The sequence below is a fragment of the Amblyomma mixtum genome, chromosome 7 (assembly GCF_055824585.1).
Source record: "Amblyomma mixtum isolate Tamu chromosome 7, ASM5582458v1, whole genome shotgun sequence".
NCBI lineage: Eukaryota > Metazoa > Arthropoda > Arachnida > Ixodida > Ixodidae > Amblyomma > Amblyomma mixtum.
Genome location: NC_143018.1, coordinates 88,894,739 through 88,916,719, shown reverse-complemented (window position 1 = coordinate 88,916,719; position 21,981 = coordinate 88,894,739). Strand labels below are relative to the sequence as shown.

At 49.5% G+C, this 21,981-nt stretch overlaps 1 protein-coding gene across 1 annotated transcript; it reads right to left on the bottom strand.

Moving 5' to 3' along the window:
* Window positions 1-700: 700 nt before the first annotated feature.
* On the bottom strand, window positions 701-18,700 carry LOC149336774 (uncharacterized). The gene is made up of 7 exons (XM_089553130.1): window positions 18,657-18,700; window positions 17,104-18,159; window positions 14,076-14,256; window positions 13,106-13,168; window positions 8,764-9,051; window positions 7,726-7,928; window positions 701-3,016 (listed from the first exon to the last, which is right to left on the bottom strand). The coding sequence occupies exons 1-7, from the start codon at window positions 18,662-18,664 to the stop codon at window positions 2,377-2,379; spliced, it is 2,439 nt and encodes an 812-aa protein (XP_089409256.1). The 5' UTR covers window positions 18,665-18,700; the 3' UTR covers window positions 701-2,376.
* Window positions 18,701-21,981: the final 3,281 nt, after the last annotated feature.

Genomic DNA, 21,981 nt, shown 5'->3' with positions numbered 1-21,981 from the left:
CAGGCCAAACTCGCAAGTACAAGCTTCATGGCGTCATAGCACAAAACAGTGTTGCTAGAACCAATAGTTCTAGCAACACTAGGACACGAGAAGCTACGAATCACTGAGGCGCAGCAAATGCATGCGCAAATCTCCTTGACGTCGCCAGATGGCGCCACGTACCCGATAGCTACGCGCGCTCCTGCAGCGCCGGGACCAATCAGCGCTTGGTCTCAACGGTATGGGGGCTCCCGGTATTCCGCTAACGGTAACAAGGTACACGGTATGCTAAAGGCGTCTATTTGCGAGAACTTCGTTGACGACTTCGAGAACGGGATCCATTGTAACGCTGGCAAAACGCCGGTGCAAATGTAAACGAAGCGACGGCCGCAATAGCCGATAGATGCCTTCAACGTGCGGCCGGCGGTAGCTTTCTTTTCGGCTGCTGCTGGGCCGCACTGCTGGCCGCCAGAAATCACGGAGTCTGCGTTACGTCATGTGAATGTCATGTTTCACGTCACTTAGTTCTGTGTCGTCATAGCAGAATCCCAAGTTTGAATCAGAGCGGCGGGAAAAACTATTTCAACTTCGAATCCAAATTTCTTAGAAATAAATGCATCTTTCGCTGCCGGCCAAGTGGCAACAAAGCCATGAAATGCCGAACTATCGGATTTTGCTATAAAAAAATATTAATAGAGCTCTCCTCAGTGTCCCTTTAAAGCAGTGACCTTCCATATCGCACATGAAGGCCTAGCGTAAGCCGTCGCGTCGTCTATTCTTGAAGGCCATGCGTATACGAGAATTATGAACGCCGCCACACGAATAGACCTCGTCGCTCAAAATATTCGAGAACTTCAGAATGCGTTCGACTCGTTTCGAATAACTGCGCTATTTGATTCGTTCAGAGAATCGAATATAAGGACATTTAATTCGCTATTCCAAAATTGCGAATATTCGCGCACCCGTGCAAATGAAGCGTACCGTATCACTGATTGGCGGGCAAGCGTCTCGGCAATAAAAGTTGAACAAAAAGAAACAACAGCAACGAAACTGCAGAAATTTTCGTATCAGTAATGAGTTCAAGGTGGCCTGATCGACAAGTTTTGGCGTAACTTTTGCATCGCTTGATTACACCTGCTGAGATAACACCCGAATCTCCCGCACCAAAGAATAGAGGGCAACCTGTCCATGAGCCGAAGAGTGGTAGCCAAGCAGACCTTCCAATTGTTCGCGCGTCTCCACTGAACTGAGCTGAACGTAATGGTTCGCTGGGATGGTTCACACCGCAGGCGTGTTGAACGTGGCAAGCTGAGACAGGAGGTGTTCTCCCTGGGCGTCTATAACACAAAGACACGGAATCCCACCATCAAGCGCACAGAGGCTATAAGGTTCTTCCGACCACCCCCACAACACGACCACCATAATAAATGGTAAGCTGCGTCCCATCTGGAGGATGAGTAAGCTGTCCGAATAACGGATTAAGGGAGAAACCAGTGCCAAGCTCCATAGGAAACTAGAGTACTGGGGCCAGTCTGGGAAGCTGAGTTTCTTGTCCTGTTCTTCGTTCCTCCGACCTGCCTTGGACGCGTCTGTCGCCATGACCTACGAGTCAGGCGGATCTGAAGCTTTGATATGTCTGTGGACGTGAACAAATGAATACCCTCCAGCGGCCTCCAAAGTGCAAGGGCCACCTTCGGATGGACACCAGAGAGTTCATCTCCAGTTACCTAATCGTCTTGTTGATGATGGCAACGCACGGAGCAAACCGCAAGTTCGTCGAACCGCGCTCGGGATGTCAGCCGGATGATTAGACCTGGTCACTTGCTTCACGAAACGAAAGGTGGATGAGCAGTCCGCACGATCATCAGTCCTTGCACGCCTTTAAGTCGTCAAGCTTCGGCGGTTCACCACCAGGTTAAGCTTTGCTCACGTCCATATCATCGACACAGCACGGACAGATGTCGAAACATGAAATGGGCGTTGTGGTCATCGCTTCTTTACGCAGACGTCTTAAGAACGGATGGAGTTCCGATGGCAGGCGCTGATTTCGCTCAAGGCACCAGCAGCGCAGCTGTCACTTGCTTGAAAAGCTGTACGCGTGCACATAAAGCCTGGCGGCAAGTTTCCGCGCCGTTGTCTTGTGTATGGCCTCGCTTAACTGTCTCCAGAGTATTGGCGTGAGCCAAGTCGATGGCACTGTATTTTCGCTTCAGTCGTTCATAGATTTCACTAGGTGAGCAAGAGTTGCTGGTGACCCGTGTCCGCACAGCCAGCGTTATTCGGAAACAAAGTCCCGACGATTTGGAGTTGCTTGCTCTTCAACCAACCAGCCGTCCGGGCTTTCTGCGGACCCTGTTCTTCACAGCGCAGGCAAGCGTCGACAAGAGGTCCTCGCCCTCAGAACGCCGAAGACGTCGGTGGCGGAAGCGACTGGAGGTTCCTGTGCCAGTCCTCCTTGGAGGCACCGCACGACGACTTCATCTGGCGGAAGGGGTCCGTCACGTGGTCGGCGGCGACGCAACAGCGGCAGTCCTCGCGCCTCAGCGGCTCGTAACCGCTGAGCGAGAACCGGGATGCGCTCAGGGCGTACCGCTGGAGGGCAGCCCGACGCCAGGGCCGGCGAGCCGCGCAGCAGGGACAGCTCTTGTTCTGCAGCTTGTCCAGCGAATGGCCCTCGCTCCTCCGCAGCTCCGGCGACAGGTCCACGTAGACGGCCGAGTCTGGGGTAACGTCTTGGCTGGCGTCCGTCCCGCAGCCGCCGGTAGTGCCGCGGTGGCTCAGGTCCAGGCGCAGGGTCTGCGGGGGCCGCAGAGGACCGCCGCCTCCTCCTCCCCAGGCCAGGTCGAAGCTGTGCGCGGCGCTCTCCGAGCTGCACGTGCTGCTGCCCAGTCGCCGGAACGAGGCGCTGCTGTGCGCCTGGGACCAGGGCGAGCCCTCCACCGTGCCCGGGGCCGTGGAACCAGCCAGCGCCCGGTGTGAGTCGTCGTCTTCGTCGCTGCTGGTCGCGTCGCGGCTGCCGCCGGCCGCGGAGCAGAACCTGCGTGTAGCGAGCAGGGCACTGAGGTAAACTTTATAAAACTGAATCCATGTGGCAAGCTGTGTGCATAATGCCTACAAACTTTGTTGTACAGCCCAGAAGCCATGGCAAGCGGGTTTGTGGGTGCTTAAGCGCAACCTTAAATGTACTGGATTTTGTACGCTTCGCCCTGTCTGACTCACTGTTCAGTGAGGCCTAAGCTTGAGGCAGTTGGTGCACAGTGTGGCGAACTTCACAGGTAGCACCCCAGCCAAATCACGGAACCCTGGTCTATCTTCAGCGGTGCAGGAAGGAATATTTTACTCGTGGTTGCCACATTTTGAAGTTTGCGTTCCCGTCCGTTCTGTTGTTGTGAAGGTGTAGGTTGCGCAGCCACGGGACGAACCACGAAGAAAGACTGTGTCTTTTCTTCGTGGTTCGTCCCGTGGTTGCGCAACCTACACCTTCACAACATCATGTACCAACTAGGCCCAACCCAAGTTTCATTGAAGTCCGTTCTGTGTTCGCGGATGTACAAACCATTCGTGCGTTTGCTTGCCATGCTTGTTCTTGTTATGTCGTGTCACGTCCTTAAAGGGCGACTGAAGATGTTTTAGAATCCGGCGAGCCTGTGCCGTTCAACACTGTCCATTGAAAGCTCGAGAAACTAGCCATTACTACGATGCGCCTTAAGAACGCTTTCAGAGGATCTTGCCTTCGTCTTATTTTCAAGGTTTTTAACTATCAAGCCGAAAAGACTGCTGAGATATCGCCAGCTTCTCTTCATTTCAGGTTTGAAGGGCTTCTCAAAAAGACTTGCGCTGAAGTACAGGCATGTGACTCTGGCGCACAGCGCAGGCAGAGGGAAGACAGCAGTCGTACCTTACGTTTACAAGCTTTCACACAATGTGAAAAAGCTGCCCCAGCGTTACGATCTGAAAGTCGTGTTAACCACACAGCATACGCTGCCAAAGCTGCTTAGAATTACTGATCCTGAGGTGACTCGCCAGCAAAAGTGCGGCAGTAAGCACAGGCGGCAATTGGGTTCATGAGCAGAAAGGGTTGGTAGCGAATTCATTTAAGTTCCGAAAGTTCTATATTGGCCAAACTAGGGATGTAAAAGCGCACGGACAGCTAAAGGTTCTGAAGGGTCCCTCGCTAACCACTGCGTTCCCTATACCGATTACCTGACTTGCATCCCTTGCCTTTAAAACACTATCGTCACCAAGAGAAACAAAGAACGCGTCATTGCAAGAAATCATTGAATCTTAACGAGCTATTAGACTGAGGGAAGGCTGCGTGAGCATCGCTTCCATTGCGCTCTCCGATTAAGAGCTGGCCTATTTATAAATGCACATTTGATACCTTTGCAATGACCTTGAAACGACCTTGAGATAAGTAATGGTTTCACATCTGCCTTATTATGTGTGGTCCACCTTGGTGCTGCCCCACTTGACCTTTGACGTTGACCGTTGACCTTTCAAGTTGTCGGTACAGGGCGGTAACAAGCCACGTAGTAATCGCGTGGTATCATGCGATTCTGTTTACAGTTGTGACGTCAGGGTATGAGGTAAATAAACCGGAGCTGCACGCTCTGATTTCGCTGCGTGAAGCACGGTTCGGCAGAGTTGAACCGCTACCAAACTTCTTTTAACGTGGTTCTTCGCACCGGTTACTCATAGTCTTCCGTCAACGCAATAATCAGGACACCATCAACATCCGCATTGACAACTCGTCCATCAAGGAAGTTCAGACCCTCAAGATACTAGGTATGTACACAAATAACAACGGCAACAACCTACTCACCCTCCAGAAGCTGCGGCTGGTGAGCGAGCAAGTCGCCAGGATGATCGCCAGGATAACAACGCGGAAATCAGGGATGCGAGAAGAAGATACCCTGCGACTGGTGCACGCTTTCGTCGTAAACCGCGTCGTCTACGCAGCACCCTACCTCCGCCTCAAGAAGCGTGACATCAGGAACCTAGACGTCATAATCAGAACAGCCTACAAGAAGGCACTGGGCCTCCCTCTTGCGACATCGACAGACCGGCTCTTACGACTGGGAGTGCAGAACACGATAGACGAGCTGATAGAGGCACACCTCACTGCGCAGGTAGTACGGCTTTCCACTAGACGGACTGGCCGACAAGTCCTCACTGATTTCAACATCAATTGCCCCCGACAGCTAGACGCTAAAAACGATATTCCAGCCTCATGGAGAGGACAATTTGAGGCAGCTCCACTACCCAGGAATATGCACCCCGATTTTCACCAGTCAAGACGACAAGCACGAGCCGAAGCCATGAAAAGACACTACGGCGGGCGCGAGGGCGTGTTCTATGTCGATGCTGCGGGTCCCGAGCAGGGAATGACGGCTGTCGCGGTAGTGCACCAAAATACAACAGTCGACGGACTAACTAGCCAGGACATACTGGCTGCGGAAGAAGTGGCGATTGTTTTAGCTGCAACACACACTAGCTCGGAATATATTCTTACAGATTCACAAACAGCGTATCACAATTACCTCAGGGGCAGGATCGCACCACTAGCAGCTAAAATCCTGCAGGACAGCTACGCCCGTGGCTACCAACCCACACACAAACACTTAATATGGCTACCAGGTGACCAGGGCATCCCAGGGAACGAGCGCGCACATGCCTCAGACCGAGTATTTCTCCCTCGGGCACCCATTGCGGATGCCGTGGAACCTCCTACCCCACTACTAACTTACAACGACATACTTCAGCACTTAAGATTATCCCGTCGGGTATACCCTCCGCTGGCAAAGACACCGGACAAAGGGGAGGAACTACACCTCCGAAAGCTACAGACCAACACTTACAACAACCCACGAAGACTACACGCAATAGAACCGGAGTCATTGGACTCACACTGCAAATTCTGCGGGGAGAAGGCGGACCTGTACCATATGGTATGGGCCTGCCAACGAAATCAGGTGATCACTGTTAATAACCAGCCAACGCAGGAGGGGTGGGAGGCAGCTCTGTCCAGCTCGGACGAAACGAGTCAGAAAGAACTCATCGAAAGAGCGCGGACCGCAGCCTACGCCAATGGGGTTCCGGACTGAGAGTTCCACCCGCCGCTACAATATCCTAAACAGTTTCATTAAAATATTTTCACCACCACCGCACCGGTTACACCGTGAACAGGGTCACCGCATGTACACACTAAGTATAGTTTAGAAGAACTTCTTGTTGGGCAAGTTGGTGCATTGCTTGAAGGAACCTAGTTGCGCTATAAAAAGACAAACACAGGAAAAAGCCAAGAGACAGACAGAGCGCAAACTATCAACTGAGTTTATTTGTGTGAAAGTGCCTTATATAGCCAGAATCACAGCAAAAGAACAAAGGGAATGAGAGAGGGGTACAGCCAATCAACTCCTGGTCAACAACAGGTGCGCAGAAAATGGTTTTCCTTATTGTACAGTTGTACAGAAGTGTCGCTTACACATTTATCACCGTTTTCTTTAATGTGATAGGCCTCCAAAATCTCCCGCGCTGTTTTGTTTTCACTTCTTCCTAGTATTTTAATCTGCTTAAGCAGAGGCTCGCATCCACTGCAAGCAAGGCAATGAGCAGGCAAGTTTGCTCCTTCTTTATTCCGAATGGATCGCGCATGTTCCCCTGCGCGTTCATTCACGCATCGGCCCGTTTGGCCCACGTAGGCGCCTCCACACTTCAGTGGGATTTCATACACCACTCCAGTGGCACATTTCACATACTTTTCAGCATGTTTTATGTCGCATCCACTGCCTCTAGCTCCTTGGTTCCCGGTTCTCGGGCACAAGGCTGCGAGTTTCCGTGGGGCAGAAAAAACAACAGGGACGCCATGCCTCTTGGCCACTTTTTTTACGTTGTGCGCCACTTTGTGTATATAAGACAACACCACGATCTTCTTTTTTGGCAGCGGCTCATCCACACTACCTCGATTTCTTCTTTTTATCTTCCTGAGAAGATTCTCAGCCACAGCTGATATGACGTCGCAGGGGAAGCCGGCTGAAAGCAACCTTTCAATTTGATTATTAAAACTTGTATGCATTGCATGCGGGCATGACTTGGTAAGAGCGAATTCCAGGCAGGAGCTTGCAATTGCTCTTTTGACTGTCTTCGAATGCGCGGAATCATACGGAAGCAACTCTTTCTTTGCTCGTGGGGCATAGTGCCAGCAGGCGTGTTGCGAGCCGAGGTTCAGGTTAATATCTAAAAATTGCAACGACCCACTAGAAGGAAGCTCATGCGTAAAGGTCAAACCTCGGGCCAAACGGGCCGATGCGTGAATGAACGCGCAGGGGAACATGCGCGATCCATTCGGAATAAAGAAGGAGCAAACTTGCCTGCTCATTGCCTTGCTTGCAGTGGATGCGAGCCTCTGCTTAAGCAGATTAAAATACTAGGAAGAAGTAAAAACAAAACAGCGCGGGAGATTTTGGAGGCCTATCACATCAAAGAAAACGGTGATAAATGTGTAAGCGACACTTCTGTAAAACTGTACAATAAGGAAAACCATTTTCTGCGCACCTGTTGTTGACCAGGAGTTGATTGGCTGTACCCCTCTCTCATTCCCTTTGTCCTTTTGCTGTGATTCTGGCTATATAAGGCACTTTCACACAAATAAACTCAGTTGATAGTTTGCGCTCTGTCTGTCTCTTGGCTTTTTCCTGTGTTTGTCTTTTTATAGCGCAACTAGGTTCCTTCAAACACTAAGTATACCTGGAGGTGGAGACGCTGCTGGAGACGCACTGGTCGTGGAACAGCAGCGCCGTCCTCTGGAGCGTCGCGTGGCCCAGCAGGCCCGTCTTGGCCGGCGATTGGGAGTCGCACAGCGCCGCCGACTCTCCGGGGTCGCCACGGGAACCGACGCCGCCGCCGCACCTGTGGCCGTTGGTCCTGCCGAAGGCGTCCGCCGCGTAGTCCTGCACCCAGACGCCCCGCGCGAGAATCAGGGCTGGAGAGCGGCTTCGCTGAGGTGGACGAATGACCTTGAAACGACCTTGAGGCTTCACTGAGGTGCACGAATTACCTTGAAACGACCTTGAGGCTTCACTGAGGTGGACGTAATATAACAGTCGAGCCCAACGGCAATAGCTGCACCGAACAGCGATCGACAAAACGCAAGGCTACTGTATCTTTAAATAATTGTATTTCAATTTAAAACATGCCGTGCTTTGTAACCCAAAACCGGAACTGCCATCTCATCACTGTAGTCGTAGTATCGACTGAGATAACCACAAAACATGGGAGTTGGCACGGCTAGGCTGCGCAGATCACCAACTCGAAGCGAGGGTAGTGGTATAGCCCAGAGTGTCATAAGAGAAACCTCTAAAGTGGGATATATTTCAATAAAAATATTAACTACGGATAATCTTAAACTGCATATTATGAAATACTATGCCACTTATTCGCACTGAGTGAGACCGAAAAGTGTGGGGTTATCTTCCTGTCTCGACGAAAACCATCGCATGTTAAGGTTGTGCTTTTTAAGGTTAAGGTTAAGGTAAGGCATGTTAAGGTTGTGAAGTTGTTCTTGAGCTGCTGTGTCTTTCTCACGCAAACACTTTTGATAATGTTAATGTTGACCATGAACCCTGTACTTTGTTATTCTTGTTCATGTTACCAACCCCTGTATTATGTGACGACTGTTCCCCCCCCCCCCCCCTTATGTAATCCCCTAAGCCAAGGGCCCTTAAGGGTAAATAAATGATGATGATGATGCTCGTGTCAGCAGAGCGCAGCATCACGGGAACTCACGGGCGCCGCGAGCAGGGTGGCGGTGGCCACCGTCGGAGCCACGCAGTCCGCGGCCGGACGGGACGCGGCCAAGCCCAGCAGGAAGTCGGCGCACAGTTCGGCGAGCAGCGCGACCCCTTGCAGGATCCACCACTGCCACAGCGGGTGGTCCACCGCGCCGCCATGCAGCGCCCCGTGCGCCAGCAGGGAACCCAGCACCAGGCACAGCAGGTTGGTTCCCATCACGATCTTGAGAGTGTCACGTACCAGGGGCCGTGGAAGACGCCTCGGCACCTCGGCAGCGTCATCCTGCCCAGGGTGAGGAGAAGAAAGCGTTTTAACGCAGTCTTATTGCGAAAGCAATACTACTTGCACTTTCACGCCGTTCCCGTGCCGCGACGGTGACCACCATCGTGCCGCGGCGGTGACCACCATTGACCTTCATTTGACCTTGATTGCATTAGATTGGATTAAATTGGATTGGACTGGACTGGACTGGATTGGACTGACTGGATTGGATTGGATTAGATTATATTAGATTAGAGTAGATTACATTGGATTGGATTGGTTAGGAGCGGATTGGATTGGAGTGGATTGAATTGGATTGGATTGTATAACCGATGCATCTCCACAAGTCTAACCACAAGCACCACCACCAACTACACTACCAGCTGTACCATGGCGTAGGTACGGATATTGCTTTCGCAATTACCGGGCTTAACCAAGCTAAGCCACAGCGAATTCTTTTAGAAGAAAGTTAGGTTTTATTGGTCCCCCAAAAATATACAAAACATCATGAATGTACAGACGAGGGTCCCAAAGTCAAAGACTGCACCGGGACCCTCGATAAAACAATAATACAAGAAATGGTTACAGCATAGTTAGCGGATAAATACAAAATATAGAAAATATCAAATCAATACTTCACAAAAACAAAGTAAAAAATCACAATAACGCAGGTAATATACACAAAAAGAGAATAACACATCAGCATTCCAATAAAAATACTTTGAGCTGGTTTTTGAATTCAGGGAAGGAAATTGATGTTTTAAGATTGGGTGGCAATGTGTTCCAAAATGAAATTGCTTGAAAAGACGACGTCGATTTACCATAATTGGTATGGACTCTGGGGAGCAGAAAATTGTTTCTTGCTGCAAATCTGGTAGGGTTGTGATTGATCAGCTGAATGAGGTCTACAAACTGAAAATGTAGGGTGCCATGTAGTAATGTAAAGAACATGATTGCAAGGTGATACTGGAAAAGCTGGTGGAGTGGTAAAATATTGTGCTCCTGTAATAAAGAACGAGCATTAGTTGAGAAAGGGCTACGGGTAATAATGCGGATGAATGGATTTGAACGGAGTATACGTGTGAAAGCAAGCATTTAGCCTGGTTTGCTCATGGTTTTGCTTTGCTGGGTCGTTGGCACGTCTGGAGATGATATTAGACTCAGGTCAAGCTCTGATTGAAGCTGACCTGATATGTTCGCGCCGTAGATGGAAGTTGATGTAGACGACGATGGGCAGTGCACCATAGAGTTTCTCACTATTACCTAGAGGGAAAGCTGGCGGCGCTGCACTTCAGTCACCATGGACGCTCAAAGCATCATGGGGCGGTGAGCTACTTGTTGCGGGACAGTCGTAATTTTTCGGGAACACAGAGTGGCACTACTAAGACGTTTCATTCCGAAAACGCTGTTCGTGTGTGCGCAGACGACTTTCGCGCGAACGCAGTGTGCAAAACCCATAGTAGTGAAAACGCGACGACACACAACGCCAATAAAAGGTTTCACTTTTCTGAAATGCCATTAAAAACTTCTTATAGTGTTTAAGAAATACCATTTTTTTAAAAACATATTTACTTTTTAAAGCGCGCCTGTTAATTACGAAATATTAGGTTTTGTAGTGTTCATTACTTGGCCAATAGGAGAGCTAGCCATCTTTTATTTTGGGCGAACTTTGCACTTAAACGCTTTTCTGCTCGTTTGTTGCAAATTACAGACAGGATATTGAACGTTAGGACATTCTTGATTATCGAACAGCGTTTGTTTTTTCATTATCTTTTGGCCAAAAGTTGTAGTTCTGCAGTCGGTAGCTCACCGCCCCATGATGCTTTGAGCGCCCATGGTGGCTGAAGTGGCCTCGAGGCATGGAGGAAGGAAAGAACTAAGGAGAGGCCCTGACGTCACGTTTTGTGAAGCCGCCCCGCAACCGGAAGTTGACTCGGCTCTCCTCACTATCTGCCTTCTCCACCAAGCAACGGGGCGGGATCGCGCGCGGTTCGCAAGCGCTTCGTAAAAGAAAGGTATAAAAAAAACCGCGCCGCTCGCCGCTACACTCCTACACCTCCCTCCCCGTAAACACGCACCTAGACAGAGACCGGCGCACAGGTGCGGTGAACCTTTTCCGACGCCAGGCGAAGAAAGACGACATTGCGCGCCGCTTATAGCTCAGCTCACCATCCTCCTCGGGCTACCGTACACCCGCCATGTGGCCTTCGAAACGCAGCTCAGCATCGCCGAGAGCGGCTTCATGTTTCTCTGCTGTTTGGTGAGGTGCGAAAGTTCGCTGATGAAAACAATCAACGCTTCTTCGCGTGTCGAAGCGCTGTTCCGGAGTGCCACGTTTTCGCGAGATTCATTTCAATGCATCGATCGCTCCGCGTAACGACACCAAGTTTGACGAACAAAATATCAAATGAGCGGTTATTTGCTGCATTAAAAAGCAACCTTAGATGCGTGCGTAACGTCACGACACCAGGCATGTAGACTTTAACACGCAAGGCCGAACGCACCGTGCCAAAAGCCCGTCCACCGCCACCGAGAAACACTCGGGCCCCTAGCAACAACGACGCTAACGACACCGTACGCCGTTGCTAGTGGCCCGAGTTTTCTTAGCAACAACGACAACGTTGCTAGCGGCCCGACTTTTTAAGCCTAAATTTTGACGTCACTTCCGCCACAATCTCATCAATGCATTGGGAATACGAAGGGCCTCTCCTGAGTTTTCCTTCCTCCATGCCTCGAGGGGTCGCCATGCAAACTCCCATAGACGGGCTGCCAGCTTTCCCTCCAGGTAACAGTAAGAAACTCTATGCAGTGCACAAAGCGAGTGCGTGTCGCAGTCTAACACTATGCGTAATTGGCTGCAGCGATAGCCTAGTGCTCTCGTGCAGGGGCCAGCGAAGCGGACCTGCTCGCGCCGCCGCAGATTCGAAACACAGTGCGGCAATGCATATTTTATTTCTGAATCCTCAAGGTCAGCGAAGCCACAAGATTGCTGGTTGGGTTTGACCTCGTGAAGTAGTGCTTCCGCACTAGAAGTATAGACCTTTCTAAAAAGTGCATCTCGAGCGTCGGCATTTATTGTTCGCTGGACTCCTGTACACGCCTGGCGCACAACAGGGTGGAAATGCATTATAGGTCGAGACTTCCGCACCTGTTCGCAATAGTTTAAAGAGTAGGGGTTTCGACACCTGCGTGCACCTGGTGGACAGGTGTGTAGGCGAGTCGGGTGGGAGGTTCAGCGACAGCTTTGGAAAAACGATATGTAAAACTTGTACAGCACTCCGGTACATGGCACAGGCGTATATCTGTGTTGTCTGTACTTCGGCACGAACTGGAGGCCCGCATGAGAGCACTGTCTTTGTGGTTCGGCATCTCATCGTCACCGTCATCATCAGCCACCAAAATGTGCTCACTCAGGATAAAGGAGCGGCCTAGTGGTCTTCAGTGAATCTTGTCTTTCTCCAGCCGCAGTCTTCTTATAAGGGCAATTTGTTTAACGCAAAATTCAAACCAGCGTAATGCAGCCACCATCTAAATTTCTGCAAAGCAGAAATCTGGGCGAGTTGGTAAGTATTCATGATATTGTTCACAGCGCAACAAGAACGGGAAAAACGAAAGACGATGGAGTAACACAAACAAGCGCTTGTTTGTGTTACTCCATCGTCTTTCGTTTTTCCCGTTCTTGTTGCGCTGTGAACAACATCATGAATCTAAATTTCTACTTTCTCGGCGTATACTCTGTCACCGTGACATGCACACGTACGGTCCGTGTTCCAAGGCGTCATTTATTCATCCTGATTAAAGCGAGCGTATTATCTCTCGCTCATTTTATTACGCATGTTGCTAGCTTTTCCAGCGTCCAAACTGCGCGTGCTGCTAGACTGCGGCTACTTTTTCGTCTCTGTACCTGTAGCAAGTTCTGGACAAAGTTGCCAATGCGCTCGGAACGAGTAGTGTGCCACACACTTGTCATCACTGGAACCGGAAGCACATAAAAGAGACGTTATACGTCTTTACTAAACTTGTCCTTCCTTTCATAGTTTAACGAATACACGAAACACTGGTGAAGCACACCCACCTGCATCTTGGCCAGGGCTGAGCACAGCTGGGCGTCTTGGGCCTTCAGCGCCCCCTTGAGAAGCTGCGAGAAAGAAGAACGCGATACGTTACCGACTTTTGCGGGGTCGGCAGCTCTCTGGTCTACTCGCTCGTTCATTGCGCATCTCGTCGCCCGACTCGCTCCTGCGATGCGATCAGTGTAAAAGAAAGAAAAAAGAAGCGAGTGCACACTCGAAACACTGCGTGAAATAATTAATCTGAAAAACTCTGTGCACCCAATTCTTGGATGATTCCCCTGTGTGGGCATGTGCTATTATATGAGGACAACAACAACAACAACAACAACAACAACAACAACAACAACAACAACAACAACAACAACAACAACAACAACAACAACAACAACAACAACAACAACAACAACAACAACAACAACAACAACAACAACAACAACAACAACAACAACAACAACAACAACAACAACAGCAACAACAACAACAACAACAACAACAACAACAACAACAACAACAACAACAACAACAACAACAAGACTGCACTCTCCCCGATCCCACTGCACTCCCATTGCAATGCACTCCAACCGATTGGCGAAAGCAGCATTTTCTATCGAGGCTACCATATTGAGCCCAGCCGTGGCATTGCCTCAGGGATCCGTGTTTAAGAGCTGTCTAATTGCCACCGCAGTTTACTTACGAAACCAGCCGGCGGGGCGCCATGCGTATTTCACTTTTTTGGACTCTTGGAGGTTATAAAAGTTACATCTTCAGTGAAACTCTCTTTTTTGTCGTTTGAACGTGGCAATCTATAGACAGAGGTCAACTTCAAATTGTCCTCAGTTTCCTTTTAAGACTCCGCGCTTCCTCCCCATGAACAGGCTGTCGACTGCAAAAGCCCATTCCAGCGTGAACACTGAATTCTTGGATGCGCAGAGGAGGAGGAGGCCATTCTGGAGTTCGGGCAGCGTTGCTCACCAGCGGGTAGGCCATCATGGCGGCGGCGATTCCCAGCCCGGCCGCGGAGAGCCACGAGCAGCGAGCCATGAGCAGGGAGCGCGAGTCGAGCAGTCCTCCGGCCTGGCTCTCGGCCGCCATGGGCACCGCCCACAGTGCCACAAAGCACACGCCGGCCACCACCGGCCGAACCATACAGGACCTGCACGGGAAGACACCAGCGGAGGGCGGGTGGGCCTTAGCGAAATGAGCAGCAGGGACATGTTAGCACGTAGTCGTGCAGAGATGTGTAGTCAAACCAGTTTATAAACTCAGAATCGCAATGCACGGTTCCCCCCTCCCCGTTGGCTCAAGGTAAAAAAGCGCTACTCCAAAATTTTTCATCCCGACTCAAGGTGAAGGAGGGGAACCAATATCTGGTTTATTGGGCTTTAACGTCCCAAAGCAACTCAGGCTATGAGGGACGACGTAGTGGAAGGCTCCGGAAATTTCGACCGCCTGGGGTTCTTCAACGTGCACTGACACCGCACAGTGCACGAGCCTCTAGAATTTTTCCTCCAAAGAAATTCTAGCCGCCGCGGCGGGGACCGAGCCCGCGTCTTTTGGGTCAGCAGCCGAGCACCATAACCATTGAGCCACCGCGGCGGCGGGAACCAATATCTGTAGCGTGGCCGATTTACTGCACTGCTACCTTCCAGATCTTCCTAGGTCACGTGACCGGACGAGTGAGGAGTCAATAATTGTTCGACTTCAATGCCAGCCACATCAGCTTGTTTCGAAAAAAAAAATGGCCTGGCTTAGCTTATGGTTAAGCCTAGGACACGAAGCATAGTTTTGCGGTCTGGCGAGCCGCCCTCTCCCTGGCCGACATCTCGCTGCTCAACTGACTCAGGGAGTGCGTCGCCTTTTGCGTGACGTCAGTATCTCCTAGCGGTAGGAGCGGGAGTTAGGCCGCCGGCGGAGGCTGCGCGTCCGCAAGCGAGCGCACGAGGCCCCAGCTTTTACAGCTGTTGTGATGTCATATCACGTGGTGCGCCGATGAAGGTCAAGTGGTAGCTACGCGGCCGTGCGCGGCACAGCAAGGAAGAGCTCGGTTGTGCGAGTAATTTGCTTCGCATAAAAAGAGTCATCTCCTGCCAACCTTTCGTACTCTCCCCCATTGAGAGCGGTAGGGAAACAGCACACAATCACAAGCTACATACAATGGCAAACGGGCGAATATTCTTGGTTTTTTCGCGAGGGGGCTCTTTACAGAGCAGGACTCGCCAGCCATACCAGAGGCTCGCGGTATGGTTTAAGCAACCGATCCACATAAGTGGCGCCACATCACGACAAGTAAAAGAACCCAGCTGTGCAAAATCAGTTCCATTGCGAAGTGAGGGCTGTGGCTGGCGTTGAAATAGAGGCGGCGCTGGGTGTGATCAGTCGGTGATCAGCTGGATGTGGGTGTGAAGAGTTTCTGGTTATGCCATATTACGGCAAAGTTAGATGAAGAAGGATGCCGGCAACTGAGGAGAAAGACTCCCCTCGTCCAGCTGCCATCGTATAAGTCGGAGGACGTTTGCGTCTGCTCCATTGTTCCACCACCATCGTCATCATCGGCCTGACTACGCCCACTTAAGGGCGAAGGCCTCTCCCATATCTCAACCAGGGCTAAAATCAAAGCTCGAAAATGGCGGGGTGGACAAGAAATGGACAAGTAAACATTGTCTCATTCACGTCCTCTCTGTTGCGTCTTTTGAGCGCTGAAGCGCTGATTGCGTTGCTGCAGCCGTTGCGAAATTCTTCGCCAACAAAGCAGTACTGCGTCACGGCGCGCCCATGGTAGTTACTACATACCGAGGAACAGTGCCTTCACAGATGATTTGGTGCCCAGTGTTATGAAGGTAGCCCGCCCTCCTCGTAGAAAAACGACCGCATAGCACCCGTAGGCATTAATGAACGGAAAAACCACAACAACTTTGTACGACAGATGGCACAACAATTCTGTTTCTGTTTCTCCTGCTACGTCGCACGCTGCATTGTTGTGTATACGTCTATCGTTCGGCATTGTTGAGGTTTTTTCGTTCATTAGTGCCTTACCAGCTGACCTGCAGTCATGCCACTACAGACGAACTGGTTGCGGAACGGCTGGACAGAACCATAGCAGACTAGCTGTCCATGAAAGTGCAGTCCAACGCACATTTGCCTACACCACGCGAACTACGCGTGCTGTGAAAAATACGCTGGCTTTGTTTACGGGTGACCCACGGCTCCAAATATCTTATCATGCATCGTTGTTAACCTTCTCATGTTTCAAAAAGAAGAATCGAGTTCAACAGGCAACAACAAATGCCACCAACGCACGGGCCGCGCGAGCAGTTCCACTAGTGTGTGGACGCCTCTGCATCCTTGTTGAATACCGAACGTGGGACAATATTTTTCCGTACGCGACTGTTACCTGCAATGCAGCCGTGCAAGAGAAAAGTCGCCTTTCATTATTCTAATATTTTTTTGTAGCCGGACGGTCACCGGCATGATAAATGTCATGATACTCGTAAAAATCGACAATGGAACAACCCTGACGCTGACAATTCCACCCAGTGGGCGAAATAAACTAGTCGATAAGCAGGACACTGTACATAACACCAGCAATCAATCGATATAAACACGAACTGTATGGCAAGTGACTAAACCACGAGCTAGAGACCATTACAAGAAGGTTACAGTCGCGTTCAGGATGACTTGCAACGTATGTACCGGTGACGACCGCGGTGTGATTGGAGTCTTATTCCAATTGAGTACGCTGTGACTCATAGCACACAAATCCTTTCCTTTCGAATAAAGTTAGATGAATAATTCTTTATGATCATCGGGTCCTCAGTATTTCGTACAATGAGCTCCGTCCATATCTTGCGTGTTATATATCATATAGGTAACTTTGCACTATACAAATTACTTACGTAACTATAGCAAGGTTATAATACACAAATACTCTTGAATTACACCAGTCTAACAGAATAATCAAACAAGCGAACAAAGTGTAATCGGAGACGACACCAGCGGCTACCTGCACAGGGCGAGCCAGAAGAAAGCCAGCGCCAGGAACAGGCTGGCCGGCGCCGTGGTCTGCAGTAGCCGCTTCCAGGGGGCGCCAGGCGTCAGCAGGAGCGTCGCCGAGCGTGACGCCGACGAGGCGACCACGAGCGCCGTCACAGCCGTTGCCCACGTGGTACCCAGTAGGGGTCGCGCGTGAGCACCGCCTCCGAACGTCATGCCAGCCGCCACCAGTCCAATCAGGGCCACCACGGCGAAAGCGAGACCGAAGGCGTACCGCATGGCGGCCGTGGGTTCCAGGGGTTCCCACGGGAAGCGCTCCTCTTCGACCCTTGCCGACGACGAAGAAGAGGAGTTCCTTATGCGATCGCCGTTTCCCCCACCGTTGTTGTTGTTGCGCCGCTGCCCCTTGCGCAGTTTGCGGCGAGGCTTAGCCATCCTGGGAACTTCGGACGGCGGCGTCTGAGCCGTCGTCGTGACCTTCTCGGTGACTGCAGTCGGTGCTTCTGTTGCCGGAGGATCCGTGTGCGACTGCACGATGCTTGCTGTGGTTTTCACGAGGTTCATTCCAGCCGCTTTACTCAAGGGTGCTCTAGACTGGGGCACTTGAGGCCTATCTTCCTTGTTAAGGTTCGAACTGGAAGCCCCCAGAACTTTGACGTTTAGGTCGTACGCTGCCGTCGCATTGGCTTCAGCGTGGGATGAGGCATTGAGGTTTGTAGTGCGGATTCCCGTCACCTCGTCAAACTGGGTTGTCGTCATGGCGTAAGTTGTCGTCACTTCTGCCGCCAACGAGGTCGTGTTGTCGGTCGACGCACAACTGGCGGTTGTGCATTTGGAGCTCACAGGCGTCACCGAGTATTCCGAGGAGACCAAAGTTCGATAGTCGTTCGCAGCTGAAGGTGGCGTTGACAAGGAAGGTGTGGCTGCTAAGCTGGACTTGGTTTGAACAAGGAGAACGAGTATAAGGCGGGTGACGCTTGAGCAGAGGAAACATCTTTCCTTGGCTGCGCGTTGAACGGAACAGGCCAAGCCTGGAGCCGGCGACGAAATTCTGAAGCAGGCGGGCCTTCATGACGAAAGAAAAGAAGCGAAATGAAACTAAATTAAGACTGAGTTTAGTCCCGGCTGTGTTTTAACCCTTTAACCACCAACCCCGAGATGTACCTGCCATGGGAGATTGCACCAATATCGCCAATGACGAATCACACTCGTCCGGAGTCAGGCGCAACGATATGAAACTAAATTAAGACTGACTTTAGTCCCGGCTGTGTATTAACCCTTTAACCAATAACCCCGAGCTGTACTTGTCATGGGAGATTGCACCAATATCGCCAATGACGAATTACGCTCGTCATGATCCATGTTGCGTTGCGCCCACTGCCAAAAGACGCAGTTTTCAACACCAGAGGGCAGTAGCTGTTCATGAGGTGTGTTTTGCGCTTTTAGCAGGGTTTGAAGCCGAACAAGGTTATTTTTGCCTAGAATCGTCAAAGAATTGGTGATTTTAGTACGTCTTAGAGGAATTAATTTGACCGTTAAAGGGTTAATGGAAACATTACTTACCTATTCATTTGGGTGCAGAGGGGCTGTACTTGTCCGCAAACCAGAAAAAAAGCCTGCAGAAAAAGGAAGATAAATGCTGCGGAAATTCGACACACAGAGTTTTAGCAATTACATGAACGCTCGTTGAAAATCGCGAGATATGAATCAAGAAAAGAGAGCAGGAGACAAAATGCATGGCTGTCCTTGTTACAAAGTTGCTCCTGTCGTCTTTTGCCCGCGCAAAGTGAAAAGAAGAAGCAGCGGTCAAATGCTCGATATTCCTTTGTGCGTTGTTTTTGTGCGTACTACAAATTTATTTCTACCTTTCTTTAACTCTAAGCACGTTTCGCCCCAGCAATACCTCCAGATTGTAGATTGTGGGGAACAGCTACAGTATCAAATCGCATATTCCGAGACTTTTATTTATTTATTTATTTATTGAACCTCACAGGCCCCAACGGGCATTGTGTGAGGGGGGTTACAATATCAAAAAGAATTTCAGTAACAAGAGGCAAACACTGGGTATATCAGTATCAAAACAGAACATAATTCACAAGAACTAACAGAAAACTAAACCGTACCTACACAGGGCAATACTTACAGGTGCATACATTCATATGCACAGAAAAATAAGGCTAACATGGTAACACATGTACGTTGTACAAAATAACACATGTACTTAGTGCTAGCATTACAAGTTTAACACATGTTCACGGAATGACGCAGGGTTAGGTAACGATGCAATTGCATCAGGAAGATCATTCCAGAGTGAAATGGCCACTTGGAGGAATTCTAGAATGATAAGTGGTACCGTTACCGCTCCGGCTGACCTAATTACTGTGCAGTTAAATAAGAAGTAATTTCACCGATGCATCTCACACTTTTGAAGTTGTTTTGCTTCGTCATGTTTTTTTCATTGTAACGTGCCTTCGTAGCCTAAGCATACCCTATCGACATCAATACGTTTACCTGTAGAGCGTGCTTCACTGCATACTATAAATCTGCGGGGGAAAGCCAACGGGTTACGGAATGGCTCTCCCGTTAATACACGAAAAACGCCTTGATAATAAAAATAGAAAAAAATACTGATGTTGATAAAAAACAGAGGCAGGGTTAGAAGATTAAGAGAACGGCATCCGAGAAATTAGTTACAGTGAAACAGTGAAATATAGTGAGCTCTAGTGCCGTTAAACTTCCGTGCGCGACGGAGGGAAAGGCAACAAGCAAAGAGAGAGCGAATCCTAATAAATAGTAATTTCGTCTTTCGCGGTAAAAAACAGTTTTGACGTTCGAGAAAAACCCATGAATGAATGCAGATCTGAAGATAAGTAAGGGTACGTAGAGATCTCCTAGCGGCAAAACAATCGCCCAGCTGGGTTTCCTCAATGGGAAGTAGATTCTGAAGCACAATACAATATCATATTAAACGCCGTATTCAACGCTAGACATGAAATGCCTTAACACGCTTGCTGTTGATTTCAGTCTAGCCAACGGATGGTGTTTGTAGGAAATGTTCAATGTCCTCGCACCCACTTTCTCACACAACCTCGACATCCCAAAATAACGCGGATTTTGTAGAAACAAGCCGCATGTACAATATTAAAGAACACTGCTTTATACCAAACTTCACACTTCTTGCTGCTGATCTGAAAACACCGGGCGATCCGTTCTTCTGTTTTTTATATTTCCATTATTCCAAGCTAGCTCATCCGAATAATACGAATAAAGTTTATTCTTATCCCTACGCGGCTGTCCGTGAACAGTACATTGTACGTAGCCCAGTGGTGTCCTATACCCCAACCGAAGATTCTTTTAATATCAACGAAAAAAATGCCAATGTCAAAAAATTTTCGATGAGACAGTTTGAGAAATGTCCGCATTTTTTTTCCGCCTTCTTTCTTATTAATTTTTATATAAATTCTTGCAGTTCGTTGCGATTCATGAAGGCCAACGTGCGGAAATTTGCCAAGCACTATTCGTTGCGCGTGTTGGCGCTCTATTTTCAGCGATCCACTCGCACTGCAAGCAGGGGCGACCTGTGACAAATGCTTGCCGCCATCATCATTTAACGCTACCTGTTAAGAGATGTACATTTAAACCTCTTTATACGAACTTGAAGGGGCCCAGAGATTACTTTGTTATAGCGTAGCTTCGCTATAGCCCGTGTTGGTAGAGCTTCAAAGGAAAATCTTCATTTCTTCGTTATTTCCATTATTTCATTATAAACCGTATCGTTATAACGAGGTTCGACTGTAGTTATAAAGGATCCAGTTTCAAGCTTTATTCAATTAGAATGCACTGCTCGATAGAAGAGAAGCAAGTACGTCAATTACTAACACGAACCCATATCTTGCACCTGACCTTTACAACTCAAGCTAATGTCAGTTCAACAAGACTAGCAACATGAGTGAGCCACCGCTGTTAGCTCAGTTAGTAGACCGACCACTTCGGTGAAGTGATGATTCCAGGTTCGAACCCTGGACCAGGAAGAATTTTTCTGCAACTACGAAGTTTCTGTAGAAGCTGTATTTTTTTGCTTCACATTACGTGTGTCACACCCCATTAAACAGTTGGTAGTGCAGCGCTTGGCAGTCGTCGTATGTCTTGTTTCTTCTCTGTCCTTGCCTGAGTTTTGCGCCCACCTCATTTATATTAAACAAAGCCAACTTGCCCGACAGCACGCTATTCTGAAGGTATATAGCTTTTCTTTGTAGCCATGAGGCTGCGCTTGGGTAGATTTACTACCGAATTGGCCGATCTGTCGTATAGGGCGAGGACCTAACTGCTGGAGCTGGGAGCAAAAAATGACGTTGAATTTTGAATGTCGCTTAGGTTGCCCAAAGCAAGCTCTCAGGCGCCAACGTGCGATTAATGTGACTGGCACAGTGTGTCGCACATCGCTGATGCAGCGATATGTGATAGCCAGCGGAGACGACTGTAGTTGAGTCCAATGTAAGGACGAACGTAAAGATGCTCGTTAGGCCGACATCCTAAAAATTGCGAAGACACTTTGGCAACTAAAGTGTTGACCGGCGACAGCCGAGGACACTATGCCGTGACGACTTCCGGTGGATGTGACGTCACACCGTTGCCGTGGTACCCAAATTATACATCTTTCGGGGATCTTAAGTGTGAATTACGCTTAATTACACATTTTCCCACCCAATTTGACATAAATCCGACGTTTTTTCGACCCTTCTGTGACAATTTTCACTATGCCGTGACGCCTTCCGGTGGATGCGACGCCACACCGTTCGCGTGGCTATATCGACGTCTGCGCTATTTCGACGCAATTTCGAGATTTTTGCCTATAATTAATCAACTAATTGCTCTACAGTCATCAACC